This window comes from Passer montanus, unplaced genomic scaffold (genome assembly GCF_014805655.1).
Source record: "Passer montanus isolate IOZ18808 unplaced genomic scaffold, ASM1480565v1 scaffold15, whole genome shotgun sequence".
NCBI classification, from domain to species: domain Eukaryota; kingdom Metazoa; phylum Chordata; class Aves; order Passeriformes; family Passeridae; genus Passer; species Passer montanus.
Genome location: NW_024362051.1, coordinates 9,762,661 through 9,778,086, shown reverse-complemented (window position 1 = coordinate 9,778,086; position 15,426 = coordinate 9,762,661). Strand labels below are relative to the sequence as shown.

At 46.9% G+C, this 15,426-nt stretch overlaps 1 protein-coding gene across 1 annotated transcript; it reads right to left on the bottom strand.

The window, feature by feature from the left end:
* Positions 1-2,521: 2,521 nt before the first annotated feature.
* Positions 2,522-14,121, bottom strand: SAP30L (SAP30 like). The gene is made up of 4 exons (XM_039701294.1): positions 13,666-14,121; positions 11,787-11,909; positions 10,057-10,155; positions 2,522-8,112 (listed from the first exon to the last, which is right to left on the bottom strand). The coding sequence occupies exons 1-4, from the start codon at positions 13,849-13,851 to the stop codon at positions 7,984-7,986; spliced, it is 537 nt and encodes a 178-aa protein (XP_039557228.1). The 5' UTR covers positions 13,852-14,121; the 3' UTR covers positions 2,522-7,983.
* Between the last annotated feature and the right edge of the window lie 1,305 nt (positions 14,122-15,426).

Genomic DNA, 15,426 nt, shown 5'->3' with positions numbered 1-15,426 from the left:
GGGCTGGTATAACTGCATGTCCAGGAGCTCCTTCCCAAGCTGAGATGTGGGAAGGAGTTCTGAGTTTGAGTTAGGAACCCTGAAACTCCCTCCTCTGCTCACCTGGGCTTCCTCCCAGCCACAGCTGCTGGGCTGGGTGCAGGAGCTGCTGAGAACCCAGACACCAAAGCGAGGTGCAAAGGAGCTGGATACAACAGGCTTTGCCCACACAGGTGTCAAGGCCAGGAAGAGACACAGGGTTTATGGGATGCCCATCACTGTGTCCTCTGGCCTGCGATGTCTGTGGCAGGAGAAGCAGCAGAGCCACCTCAGCTACCTGACAGCACCAAGGTGTTCCTGCTGAAGGTGCTGGCGTGAGTGCTGCAACATGTAAAGGGAACAAAACAATTGCAAAAGGCAATTAAGTAAAAGCACACTGGAGGGTTTTCTGGTACTTAGGGAAGAAGCCAGCACTGCCTGTAAGGATAAGAGATGTAAAATGGACTCCAGCTCCTGGCAAAGTGAGACTGAGTGCTGGTGGAGCTGTGTAGTTATTCCTTATTGGATAGGGGAGAAATTTTTTTAAAAAGCAGAAAAAAAAAGCAAGCCCTGAGTTTCTCCCCCCACACTCCTCCTGCACAGCCACATCTCTAAGACACAAAACCATTAAATCTACATTCACATTTTTCCCTGGTCCTCTGTGCTGCCCTTTCTGCTGGGGAGCAGGGAAGCAATGCCTGGTTTCCATCAAGGCTGCAGGGAGGCCGCGGGACGGCTCACGCAGAGGATCGGACGTGTTCAATTTCAATGTCCAACCACGAAAAAAAACCCCTCCAAACCCAAACAAACCGTTTTTATGATCTCCACATCCCAGCACAGCATAATCCCGCTTCCGGTCTCTGACAGGCGCAGCCAGCTCTGCCAAGGAAGCATCTTCGGGATGGGGACACGGCCGGGTGCCCCGGGCGCGGAGGGCAGCGATCCCCGAGCTCACACTGCCCTCGCACGGCAGCCGGCATGCAGGGAGCGATGTGCACTTCTCGGCCACCAGATCAATCTGCTGGCTCCTTCGTTTGTCACTGTGAACGTGTCAAAAAGACTGAGCAGATTCCGCCTTGGTTTCGAGCTTGAAATCTTCTGTGGGTTTCTTGGCGGGGAGCAAACATGAGATTAAGTGGCATTGTTCATTGCTCTGTACAAATAGCAGATTAACTGGCAGATTTCTGTCACAAGTTTCCATTATACCCTCTCATACTAAAGTCAGCACCTGCACAACAGGTTGCTGCTTACAGCTGTCCTCCTTGAGCCCTGCTGCCTCTCCTCACTGTGCTGGCAGAAGGGCCCCCACTCATCAATTTGGGAATGCAAATGACACAGTTTTCCCCTTCCACTGGGGTATGCTGCCCTGAAGAGTCACTTCTGACACCTCCTAAAAACCCTTGACAGCACACGGGCTGTGTGACGTGCTCCACCCCTGGTGCCCACCTGTGGCACCTCTGGTCTTGCCTTCCTCAACTGAGAGCTCCCCGGGGCAGGGACAGCCTCCTGTAGCACAGCAGCATGTTCCAAAACTATCCTGGCTCATGAAGGCCTCCACACACACCCACAAAGGCAGGCACTGGGGACACCAGGATCTGTTTTGGGTGTAAAGCTTTTGACATCTGATCATCCTCCTCTGTGAGAACCCAAGTGTGTGAAAAGCTACACTACAACCTCTCTCCTGGCTAAAAATCAAGGCTAAAAGCACAAATTAAACAGTGCCAGCAGAACCTTTAAAAACACCAGAACAGAGTTCAGACAAACAAATACTCAAATCCCAGTTTTTTTCACTTGCTTCCTCAGTGCAGCAAAAAGGGAGGCACCTTTGCTTGTAAGGCTGATGGTCAGGAGCAATATCACAAAAAGAAATGAAACAAAGCATTTCATGGCAAAGGATCTTGAATGTTGGGATGGTCCATGTCATTACTGCTCTGGAGCAGTGCCCACCTTGTCAGCTGGGCATGCAGGTTTGACTCTGGACAACAGGAGCCATAAATCATGCATGAAACGAAGCCAAGGATGTGCCTGAGAAAGGAGCAGAAGCACAGGGCTGAACTAGACATGAAGATTCAATAGGAAACATGAATCAAATGAGAAGCTGCACTTGACACACTCTTCATGATACAGGAGGGGAGGAATTCCCATCACAGAAACACTCCCCAAAATGCAAGGGCATGTGACTCTTCAACAGCCTCCATCTTTCTTGCAAGCTGTATTTTTGTTGCATTCAATTCATGTTGCATTCCATGAATTGCAACCCACCTGGGTTTGTCAGAAAATATCCCATCAGCTGAGATTTCCACTGCAGTTTGGCATTCCCACTGAGCGGTGCCACTCTCTGCTCCATGTCTGCAGTGTTTTCAGCCCTGGGAGGTGGGCTGGAAAAGGCAGTGAATCTGAGAGCCTGGCACAAAACATCCACACAAAGCAGGACTCCCTTGGCTCTGGAACCATCAGTGCTGAGGGCAGAAAGGCAAACAAGGGAATGTGGGCCTTTCTGTGGGTTGCTAGATAGATCATTTATTAAAGTGAAATTCAGAATTTTATCTTTGTCAGACAGTACAGAGTTAAAGTCTCATACACAGTGGAAGCAGGACATTTCCTACACCTCAGAGAAATGAGTTCTACAGTTTTTGCTATAAGTTACTAAGTTGCTTTAACAATACACAGCTATATTACACAGTTAAAAATACAAGGTGTCCAAAACATTTGGCATAAGATCAGCACAACACATGGAGGCCAGAAACAGAAGAGGGAACACAGTTTTCTCTCCCAGTAAGCCTGCCAAAAGACTCCAAACCATTCTGCAAGTTACCTGCCACCCACCTCCCCTGCAGCAGCTGTGGAGCAGAGGGGTGGGCAGGACAGGAGTAAACCCAGCCCTGGTAAGGCTCAGGTGAGCCAGAGGCTCCTGGAGCCTGCTGATGCACAGGATGGCCTGCAGAGCTGCTTGCAAGGGAAGTTCAGGTTTAAAGCAGGAGCCTCCCCCTCTCCCCACACTTTGTTCAAGCATTTAGTTCACCCCAAACATCTGTGTTCACAAGCAAGTCAAAAACAGGAGATCAGGGATAGCTGTGAAAAGTGCAAGGAGTATCTTACATCCTAACAGTTCATTTACACTTTGAAAGTGGAAAATGGGAACTCCCTAACTTGATAAGCTAGAGATGGTTAAAGGGCATCAGTGACACGAGGAGTGAGGCATCAATAACATTCCTTCACCTTTGGGACTCTTCTGTCCTTACTCTGGGCAGCACAAGGACTCCTTTTGGAAGGGAGGCCACCTTGTATTACCCACGTTTCTAAACTGTAGACACAAAGTGACTCTAGTGCTCCAGGCAGTTCAGCAATTTGTGAACTTAAACAGAGTCCCTCAGCAGACCCCTCCTCTCCCCTGCAACTGCAGTTCCTGCTGAAGATCTCCCATTGGTATTTACATTTGGCTCAACCAAAAGATGTAAAGTGCACAGCTCACCCTCCTCCCCCTCTCATAAAACATCCATCACAAGAGCTGACACAGAACAAATCTCCCTCCACGCTGCTGCTGCTGTGGAAATGTGTTTTGTTCAGTCTCCCTGTGGGCCATGTCCTGCTTCATCCTCCCTGTGCCATCATGACCCACATGAAAACTCCCATTTACTGTAGATTATTTCAGCTCTTGTGTTCAAAGCCTCTCTGAACCCAGCTTGCACTTTAGACTCACTTGAAATGCTAGGCTTGACATGTTCTGGTCAATTCTTGCACCTTGGGGTATCTGTGGTTTACAGCCACATTTCCAAGGAAAACTGGGACACCAGAATACTGGAGAGAAGTGGTACAAAGCTCTGCTTTTCTCAGGCTGAGCATCTAAAGTGCCTGGCAAAAGAAACATTAATTTTTACTGCAATAGTTTACTTCAGGTTGATATACAATAATCTTTCAGATTATGAAATTTTGAAAACTGCATTCTAACAGAGCCTCCTTGGATGTGTTTGCACTTTTCAGCCATCAGGCTGCTACTGACTCGAGTCTTTGCATGCTTCCAACTCCCCTGAGTTGAGCTCAAGCCAATAACTACCAGCAACGATTTCTTCTTCTTCCCTTGAAGTGAGCAGAGGGTCAGCATACAGGATGAAATTAACCCCAGAAGAGATGTTTCTGCATTATTTGGATTGCATACTAATGGCTTTGGATCTATTCAGAACTCTAATTAAGTTAATGGAACTCTGCAATGAGAATTGAGCTAGGCTATGGAATTGCATTAGGCTATATAATGGCTGGAGACCTTCAGAGACAATTTCTCTGCCCCAGGGTGAATGTCACCTATGCAGGCTTGTAAGAAATAAACTTCCACTATTATAAATAGAAGATGACATCTGGTCATCCTCCATGCCCCCAAGGCTTGTGCTCCATGGTTCAAAGCTAGACAGAATTTAAGGCCCATCTGTGAAAAGCAAAATGCAAAAAAAAAAATCTTATCATACCAGCCAAAGCGATTTGGGTCTTACACCTTTCCAACAAGTCCCATCTAAAAGTGCTGAGAAAATGTCCCACCTCATGGCTTCACAAGTGTGAGGTTCAAACACATTTAATTTGACATTTAAAATAAAAAGTTGGAAAGTCTTTTTTTTTTTCTTTTTTTACTTGGCATGCAGCATAAGGAATCGAACACACAGCACGGTATCGTACACAACGACAATTGCATTGTTGCGTTTTCTGGTTATTAGACACTAAATGCTTTTCAAGAATCACAGGCACCCTGAACATGGATATTGCTACTGAATTGACATGTGGTTTCAGTTCATAGCACGGGAGCCAGCAAGTGGCTGTCCCTTCCAACAAGACCATCAGCTTTCTGTTGCTCAAGGTGTTTTGCTCTAGCTAAGTTGAGAACAAGGTAATAAGGCATTTGCAAGGGGTTTATAAGGCCATGGGGTCTGACAGCCAAAGATTCTTCTGCTTCTTTGGTGTCTTGCCTCCAAGCTTTCCACCTTATAAACAACTGCTAATGGCTGGTAAACATCTCTTCATTATCACACTTCACTAAGAATTTTTTTTTTCAAAAAAGTATAATTGCTTTAGCAGTGAAACCAACAAGGATCACGTTTAACATCAATTGACTACTTCAGGAAAAAAAGAAAAGAAAAGTTTCCTGGATACCACCTCGGCGCAAAAGCATTCCAGTGAATACACCTGAACAGATGGAACCTGCCACCGTATTTCCTTGAAAAGAATCATTTTGCTGCTGGCTACTAAAACACCCCAACAGATTTATTTACTCTTAAAAATAAAACAAAAATAAAATACAACCACAAAAAAAAAGTAAATCCCAAACAAACTACATTTTTACAGTTTTGGTCTAGAATAACAGAATCACAGAATCAATTAGGTTGGAAAAGACCTCTGAGATCATCGAGTCCAACCTATGACCAAACACCACCGTGTCCATCAGACCATGGCACCAAGTGCCAGTCTTTCCTTAAGCACCTCCAGGGACAGTGACTCCACCACCTCCCTGGGCAGCCCATTCCCATATTTAATCACCCTTTCTGTGAAGAAATTCCTCCTAATGTCCAACCTCAACTTTCCTGGTGTAGCGTGAGGCAATTCCCCCTTGTCCTGTCCCTGGTTGCCGGGGAGAAGAGGCCAACCCCCCCCTGGCTCCACCCTCCTGTCAGGGAGCTGCAGAGAATGAGAAGGTGCCCCCTGAACCTCCTCTTCTCCAGGCTGAGCAGCCCCAGCTCCTTCATCTATTCCTCAAAGGACCTGTGCTCCAGATCCTTCACCAGCTTTGCTTCCCTTCTCTGGACCTGCTCCAGCACCTCAATGTCCTTCCTGAACCGAGGGGACCAGAACTGAACACAGCACTCGAGGTGTGCCCTCACCAGTGCCCAGTGCAGGGGAAGAATCACTATGAGGCATGATCCTCTCAACTCAGAAACTCATTTTCCCCTGGTAACATCCTCTGATTACATGAGCACTTTGGAGGTTAACATGCAGTCAGAGAATGTACCCTTCTCACCATCTGTCCTGAATGAGAGAAGCCAGATCATGCTGACTGATGTGGGAACGACTCCACCCTTTCAATAAGGAAAGGACCAGCACAAATAGGAAATTTTTAAACATTCATGAAATACTGACACAAGACATTCTCTCCTCATTCCCTGAACCTCTCTCTCGTATGATGTTCTAAAAATCCACACAGAATTGAACAAGGAAATGCTGAAATAATCACACTCCGCAGATGTCACAAATGGGACATGTACCATAACAGAGTATTTCTGCCTGTGACACAGGACTTAAGACATGTTGAAGTTTGTTGAACATGTTTTTTGGAGTATTAGCAAACAATTCAGAGTGATGTGAACAACTTGCTTTAAACTGTGATTTCAATTTTAAAGAGACTCTGGGAGAGCTTTAACAAGAGCTTCACTAAGTGAACCCTTCATGCCTTACAAAACACAATGCAGTACTAAGCTGGGACCATGACCAGTGTGTTTAGCTCTTAAACAAAACTTCATCCAGTTTTGAAATAATAAAACCTGCCCTTTACAAAATGCTAGCTGAAGTTTTCTACTGTTCATTCTGTTGCTTAAGGCTTGTTAAGAATATCCTCTCAATGTGGAGTCTTGGCATCTTGTACCAGAATGGAGACACTGGTCAGGACAGCAAAGAAACAGAGCAGTGCTTTAAATCATGAATTCCCCTGAAGAGAATTTGAGGTCACTGGAGAACAGTCAGTCACAACCAACACTTTTAAAATCTCCTTTTGCCAAAATAATCACTATTATCTGTAAGGACACCTCGGCTTTAAATAAAATCAGGGTGATCTCCTCCTACAGTGCCCTGTCAGGGAGCACCAGTGTGCCACCCTCACTCACACAGCTCTCATGAAAGCACATGTAATGTTCATGAAAGGCAAATGCTTTGATGCTTCTTGCCCATTGCAAAGGGAAATGAAATGTATCATGAAATGCTCCAGTCAGATCACTGCCCTGGTTATGGTTCCTCACCCATAAATCTGATTTATACTAAACAGAGCCCCTGAATGCACACAGCAGTTCTGTGACACCTGCTAAAGCTTCAGTATAAAATGCACATCACTTGTGACCGATACTGACCTGACACAGAAATTAAGAGACTGATGTCTCAAGCCATTGTTTCACCTACCATCACTGAAGTATGCATAAATCAATTAAATAAGCACTTCTACCAACATGATCAGACACAGCACATAGGTTGTGTTTGCCTTAATACCACATTCAGAGGAATGCAGAAATTTTTAAATGCTTACAGAAAATTTAATTAATGAGTTCTTAAAAGAAATTAGAAAAGAGACTGCAGAGAGTTGGTTGGCATCTGTGTCGGATGGGGTCGGAAGGAAAAAAATGGCAAAAAAACCCCATCAATTTCAGACTGGTCAAGTAGTGTTCACTGGAGTAGATCTGGTGAGCTGGAGCATTTGTAGAAGTTTGGGACTTGAAGCACTGACTCAAGGCAAGACAGAGCATGTGTAGGTGAGCAGCAAGCTTCAGACAAACTTCTGACCCATGCACCTTGATCATGAATTTTATCTCTGCTGCTCTTCCAGTCCTGTACCAAGACAAACTGCATGGTGGTTTGTGATGCAGCCTGAATTCAGTGAAAAAAAATCCATCTGGCATTTGAATTGCACTGAGATGTAGATTTCCAGAAATGGTTTAAAACACCAAGTTGACAAACTCCACAGTTCTACAGATTTATTTGGTTTCCCCATTATCCTCATTTCTTTATTCCAATATGACTTTGAAATGAGGGGAAGAAGTCTTCGGAAACATGCTGGGCACATGTTTTCAAATACTCCTCATAAGAATGTCTATATTTTTTTCTGTCATTCAGACACTGCATTTAAAAAAAATTTACAATATACTTTAACAGTTTTTATAAACCTAAAATGCACAATACCACATGTTCCTTCAAGGTCTCTCTTATTCCAAGTCTTGTTAATCTTCAGTCAAGTTGCTTGCTGCCTTCTGATTTCTGGTCCAGCCTGCTCTTGTTGTTCTTCACCATGTAGATGAAATATGCAAGTGTCTCCTTCTCATTCACTGGAATATTCCTGAAATGACGACTGACAGTCTAGAAGAACAACAGGTAAAGACACAGAAATGCTGGAATTAAAAACTAGAAATCATCAGAACAGGGTTTCTCTTCACTTTCCAGAAACGATTTTATGGCCACTGAGCGCATTATCCTTTGAGTGAAACATGCACCAATTCCAACTGTCAGTCCTCATTTACCTCCCTCTCTCTTTACAGCTGGAATGTGTGTATGAACACAGCATAGCCTTGCTATGTCAGCAGGATTTGCAGCCAACCTACAAGAGGAATTTGGAAGCCAGAATGTCCTCCTGCCAAAGCAGCACAGCTTCTCCTCAGCGACATTTTGTGCTGAGATTATTTAGTGAGAGAGTTTTCCCTGCACCTCCCCGTGTTTTGAAGCAGAGTGTCAGAAACACTGCAGCACTTTGCTGTGTGAACCAGGTGTAGCAAAGTTTTATTCAAAAAGATTTCCTCGGCACTCCTAAGTTTTCACTGAAAGGAACATCAGGGAATTTGCAATGGGAGGGTTAGGGTTGGGTTAGGGCTACCCCTCTCTGACAGTAGCATAAGCCCTGAAACATTAGCTGCTTTTTCCTTAGGAAATGAATATAGAAAACATGCTGGAGCTGGACAAGACCTGCTCCTCACACAGAAGAAACTCTTTTTTTGGTACCCAACACAGCTCTAGAACAGAATTCTGATGCAGGTTGAGCAATAGGTCACTCCAAGGAGATTTATGGAACCTGGAGTTTCCCTTACAGTGGGATAGCATGAGGAGTGAAACAGCCTCAGGCAGCAGTGATTGAAGTATGGGAGGTGGATCAGGATCCAGCATAGAGTCAGAGCTGCTCAGGCTTCACAGGAAATCTGGGAACTATGTGACAGCTTTAAGTTAGGCTCCCTTTATTTTCCACCTGCACAGTAATTGATCTTTTCTTTCCTCTTGGGTACATTCATGGTAAATTCCTTAAGCAGGCAGTCCTTCATGGCAGGAGGCAGCTGACAGACATGAATTGGTTGGTTAAAATATGACAAATCAGGACTGCTAATAAGGAACAACCCCACCCTACTTCATTCAACTTACTCCTACATGCCCTACACTGCACATTCTCTATACTCTAAATATTCATTCCCTGGATGACTTTGAAAGAGAGGAAGACAGTGTCTTGCTGACTTTTTGGTCTGTCAGGCTTTTGTTCTTTAAAGCAAAAGTAAAAGCAAACCAGCCAGTTTTAGGCAGACAGTTGTGAAAGCCACAACTTACAAAATCAACCTCAGTACTAATCAGTAACTACTACAGTTTTTACAAGTTTAGAGAAGATTTTTCCCACAGCATGGCTTCAGATCAAGGAAAAAGAGAGCAGAAGCACAGCAAGCACAACTTGCCCAAATACCAGAGAGATACAGAGAGTTCTTTCTGAACAAATAGCCCATATGGTGAGAAAGCAGCAGAGGCCCTTAAGAAAAAAGCCTTTTATAACACAGAATCGTTAGGACAAAGGAGGGAAATGAAGAATTTGAACCCATGGACAGTGATGCTGCCTTCAATAATAAGCACTTCTAACAAGTTCAAGTGCCTGTAAGGAAAGAAAAACTAACAGGAGCATGTAGGGAGATGATTAGTGGGTTAAGTCTGACTTTCAGCTGAGCAGCCATCCCCACATAACACCCAAAAACTGGGTCCTGTTTCTGCTCCCGAAAGGGCACCAACTGGGACTAGGAAAAAGGTGGGAAAGGAAGCAGAGACAAGTAAGTTACTAAAACAGGCTTTCAACAGCCAGTGTCTGTGGCTTCTAAGCCTGAACCAGGTGAAAGCAAGCAGGCAGCTTTCTGCTGGCATCATTCCCTGAAACCTTCCAGTGGGCACTTGGTCCATACCAGGGAGTCCCACAAGTGTGAGTGCCCACAAAATGTGCCCTTGAACAGAGGAGATAAAAAGTTTTCTTGTAACAGAGATAACACCACTGCTGTCCTCACTTACTTCTGCAAGCTGAGCCTTGTTGAGTCCCGGCCTAGTCTGCAACTTATAATGTCTCTTGTAACGTCGCAGGGTGTTCACTTGGAGCTGGAACAAGTCAACCTGGAAGTGACGAAGAGAAGAGGGCATGAGCACTACCTTTAGCTTCTATGAGTGGTTATTTTATCTAAAAATATCTAAAAATAACTACTTCTTCCTCAACAGGGCTTCTCCTTGCTTGCATTCAGAACCACACTGGCTTGTCTTACTGACAAACCTAAGTATATTTTGTATTTGTTAATGCTAAAGGACCAAAATAGCCTCAGGGAAATAGAAATTTTTGTTCTGGTTCACATGCTGTCAACAGAATTGCTGGCCAATTTCTGCTCTCAATTACACCTCTGCAACCTCCAAGCAAAGGGGAACCTTTTGTTCCCACAAGGTTTAAAAAGCTCACACATGAAATAACAATTTAGCAGGCACTGAACAAACGGCTTGTGACATAAAACAGAGTACAGAGATGAAATGAAATTCAAATACTTAAATAGGAAGTGCAGAGTTTAGAAGCAAAGGGGGTGGTGGCGAGGTTACAGCAGAGAAAATGAAGATCATGTGGGAAATGCCAAGTTTCAAAGACAAAAGGAATCTCTGCTGAAAACTGAGAGGGAAATGACATTAAAACTGACACGGTGCAGAGTTCCCAGTTCAGCTGGGTGACGTGCATCCATCAGGTTTCAGTCACCAAATACTCTGTGTGCTCTACCAGAGCATTTTTAGATGCCAACTGGGTCTTCAGCAATCACCCTGGCAACTACTGCAAAGCTTGAACAGGAAAGTTTTCATGGAGAAGCTTGTAAAATGGAAACATGAACAGTGATAAAAAAAGGTCAGGTTATCTCAAAAAAAAACTCCATACCAAAAACTTGCTACTCTTTCAACACCTCCACACAGGAGGTGTGTGCACCAGCTTTGCACCAAGACACAGCTTTGCTGGCAAAATTACTCTTGGTGGCTTTTTTTTTTTCCTTTCAGAAATAAACAGCTTTTTGCCAATAGGGTTGGCATTTCCAGCAGAGGGCTCTGCTGACTGTGACCACGCTCTGCTTCTCTGAACATCACCTGCACAACTTTTGCCATGTCAACAGTACCAGAAACATCACTGAAGCAAGTGCAGCACGCAGTGGCACAGAGAAAGGATTATTCTAGAGTTCTCTTATCACAGAAAACTTCCCCCAGGCCTATCTCCTGAAAATAAAAATGTGTCACAAACTATTTAAAGGTAGTTTTAAATAATGCTAAAAATACCATATATGCAAATCTCTGGAGCAGCTCAATATCCACGGGTATCAAATACCCAATCAAAGACAGTGACCTATTGAATTCTGCAGTGTATTTGCAAAATGATGCATACTAAGTAATAAGGAATTATGCTGGGGCATCAGACACCACCAAAAAGAACTTATTTTTAGCCTTAAAAAAACAGCATCAAATACAATTTTAACTGTACACACATGAAGCTGTGGAGTTACCTTATCACACCTTTTTTTATAGAAAACTTTACATGGGCAAAGAACTCATAGGGGAATGAAGAAAATCAGGACACCACACGTTAGAAAAAACTCCTCCTGGAAAGTAAAAGAAACTCCACAGCAGCTTCAATGGCCTTGCAATTTAAAATAGAAATATTTTCTGATCTATGAGAACATCCAAGTGGAAGTTCAGCATGCTAAGAAGGGGGAAAGCAGCCCACGAACCTCCGGAACATCCGTGTCGTGCTCAGGAGAGTCACCTCCATCATCGCTCGTCTTCCTCTTCCTTTTGTTCCGCACACTTTGAATGAAGTTCTTGTGAAAATCACAAATGTACAGATGTCTCACCTGAGAACCAGAAGTGGTAAAAAGGCAATCAAAAAAGATAGTGTGAAAGAGCATCCAACAGCAGCCACTTCAACACCAGTGTCAGGTGCATCACTCAAGTTGGCATGACCGACTGACATCAAGGAATTTCTAATCTCAAATCCCAGCCCTGATATCACACTCTTTATTCAGAGATAACTCACCTTACAAAGACTAAAGGCAAAGAAAACAAAGAACCCAAGCTACAGCTGAATTGAACCTCTGCAGATAATAAATTCCTTTTTTATGGCTGCAATCATACGTCAAGGAAAAAAATGGGTGCTTGTCTGGAGGAAGTGCATTTATTTCAGGACTTACTAGCAGGTAACTACCAAATACCAAAAAAACGTGTTATTCTATTCCACTCTTGTGAAGTTTCTGGCTTGAATAGTACACAGAATTATTCAGGCAAGTGTTTCATAACCTTGTCAAATAAAACTTGGGCTGATCACCTCAATTAAAACAAACAGATCAAATGCAGAATAGCCTCCTTCCTATTGCTTGTTCAGCAATGGAACCTCCCTTTTAACAAATATTATCTCACTAGAGTTAGCAAAACAAAGGACTTAAAGAGATCAAAATTATTTGGTATCTATAAGGCAAAATATCTTCAGATAACACAGGCACTCTACATCCAAAATCACTCTATGCAGCCTGCTTTACACTTTCCCTTTGTTCTGACTGCATTAGTCTCACTTCCCCTTTTTGTTTCTAAAGCCTGGCATCTGTCAACAAAGACTCATTTCTAAAATACAAGAAATTACTACGCCACTAGACAAATCTGCTGAGAACTACAACTGGGAGAAATGCTCTATTTTTCAAGAATATGTTTCAAACTGAGTCACTTTTCCCGTGACACGATGCATTTTGGCTGTGCAGAAGGGACCCAACCAACTGGGGGAGCTGCCAAACAGACCGACTCAAAACTTCACCTTTTTTTTTTTTTTTTGCTTCTGCTTTGTTTTCAGCGGTTTTGATCTTTACAGATCAGGCGAAAAAAAGCGTGCAGAGCTGAATTCCGTTAACGAAGTCACTTCTGAGAAATTCCTTCTGTGATCTGCTCCGCTCTGCCTGTTTCTCCGCTGGGCAAATAACCCGCTTGTATCTGGAGCTGACAGCTGTCAATGTCATTAGGCAGCAAACCGGGCTGCTCCGTGCGCGAACAAACCCCGCCGGAGAGGCAGCACGCCTCGCTGCCGGCTCGCTCTTCAACCTGCTTCACCACAACACCAATTCTTAACCGATTTAATAAGTCACGTCAGTGCCGCCTGACCGAAGCAGCAACCACAGCGCTGCTTTCACCTGCCAGCACCAGCCTTTCCAACCCGAGAGCGCAATGGGAACGGCACCCGTGCCTGCGAAGCACCGACAGCTTCCCCGCACACCACCCGCCTCCTGCTTTAGCTACGCTGTGCTTCAGCAGCCGGGCAGCGCCACGGGAAAAGCCGGCTGTGCGCCCGGGGAGCAGCCGGGTCCACCCAGGCACGTCCTTCCCCTTCCCGAGCGCCGCGAGGCTGAGGACGGGCAGCCGCGGTGCGGAGGCACCGGCAGCGCCTCACGCAGCCCGGCCGCAGCCCTCAGGGCCAGGCGAACCCCCCCGGCCGCCCGGGAGCTCGGCTCGCCGGGCGGATCCGCAGCTCCCCGGAGGCACCGCAGTGCGGTGGCGGCTGGGGCCGGCCCGGCCGCCGCTCCGCGGGGCTCGGCAGCGCCCGGCAGCCCCGGCCGAGGCCGCACTCACACTTTTGTCGATGTCCAGCTTCAGCTTCTTCTGCGAGATGCTCTTCTGGATCCTCTTGCTGAAGGACGCGTTGCCGGCGGGGCGCACGCAGCGGTCCCCGTCGTCGATGAGGCAGCAGCTCTGGCCGTAAAAGGGGGCGGCGGGCGGCCCATCCCGGCTGTCCTCCTCGGTGCTGAACCCATTCATCGCCCACCTGCCCGCCCCTCACCCCGCGCGGGGAGCCGACAACCGGGGGACCAACCGGGGGACGAGCCGCCGTCACTACCGCGCCCTCGGGGGGACCCCGCCGCCTCCGCGGGGGCCCCCCACTACGGCAGGGGAGGGGACCCCCCCTCCGCCGCCGCTCAGCGCTGCCCGCGGGGTCGGGCCGGGCCGGGCCCCCCAAGCGCCGCCGCCCGCGGGGAGCCGGGACCGCGCAGCGCTCGCACACACAAAACCGCCTCCCCGGCCGCGGAAGTCCCGCCCCCGGCCCGCAGGCGCGGCTCTGATTAGTCCGCGCGGCTGGAGGGGCGGGGCGCCCCGCGCCGCTCCGAGCGCCGATTGGCAGGAGGAGCTGTCCGTCCGCCGCCGCCGCCCGGCCCCCGCAGCCGGAAGGTCGCCGTGAGGGGCGCGCGGAGGGAGCGGCGGCTCGGCCCGGCCGGAGCTGAGGGGAGCCGGGCGCTCCCCGCGCTGCTCCGCAGGTGCCGGGCTGCTCCCGCCCGGAGGAGGCGGCAGGCGTTCCGGCCCCGCCGGCCTTTGGGCTTCCCCTGCTGCCCAGACGCGCACGGGACGCCCGTATGCAGCCGCGGGACCGCGGGCTCCTGCAGCCGCACCGGCACCGCTCCTGTGCCGGCTCTGAGCCGTACCAGGCCGGCAGCTGCGGCTCCCACCCGGCCTCGTACCAAACTCGGGGCGGCACAGCCACAAATGCCTGTTCTTGGGTCATCGCTTAGGCTGGAGTGTCTGGCTGAAATGTAATTTTTTATGTTATAAGAAATACAATATTTATTTATTTTTTTCTTTTTCTTTTTTTCCCCTGGTCACAAAAGCAGGGATAGTGAAAAGATGGGACCTGGAGAAGTGTTTCTCAAAGCAACGACTTTAAACTTTGCATTTTTCATCTTAAGGGAAAAAAAAAAAAACAAACCAAAAAACCTAAACCAAAAAGAACCCCCCCCCGAAAAAACCAACAAAACCCACTCACCCCAACCCCCAAACCTCCCCAAAAATAAAAAAAAGGGGAGAAAAAAGGGGAAGGCAAAGTGGGGGATGGCAGGGAAAGAATGAAATTCCTGCTGATTTGTGAAGAGAAGATGCAACTTCTGGAAATGCTGTGACTTCTGTAATACCAGACAGCAAATGCTGTTGTCAGAGGTTCCTGAGCAGCTCTGAAAGCAAAAGGATTTCATCTTCCTGAATAAAGGACTTTCTGCTCTGACAGAAGAAAGGTTCTGTAGACTAAAATGACTTCAAAGCCTGCAATCCTGCACACGGAACAATGCGAGCGCTGGGTGAGCTGTGCTCAATCACACAAAATACCTTCGCCAGAAAGAGACTCCTCAAAGCCCTTGGCCATCAGCTCAGGCTGCTCCACGCAGCAACCAGTTCTGCACAAGACAACTGAGCAAAGCCAAAATCTGTATTTTCCAAGCACTCCTCAGAATACCAAACAAGCCTCAGAATAGATCTGGAGGGCAGGGACTTCATTCTCCTCAACAGCTCCGCCTCTTGTCTTGGCTTTTCCTGCGGGTGCCCTCGGGCAATCGGTAATTTCTGTTTGTG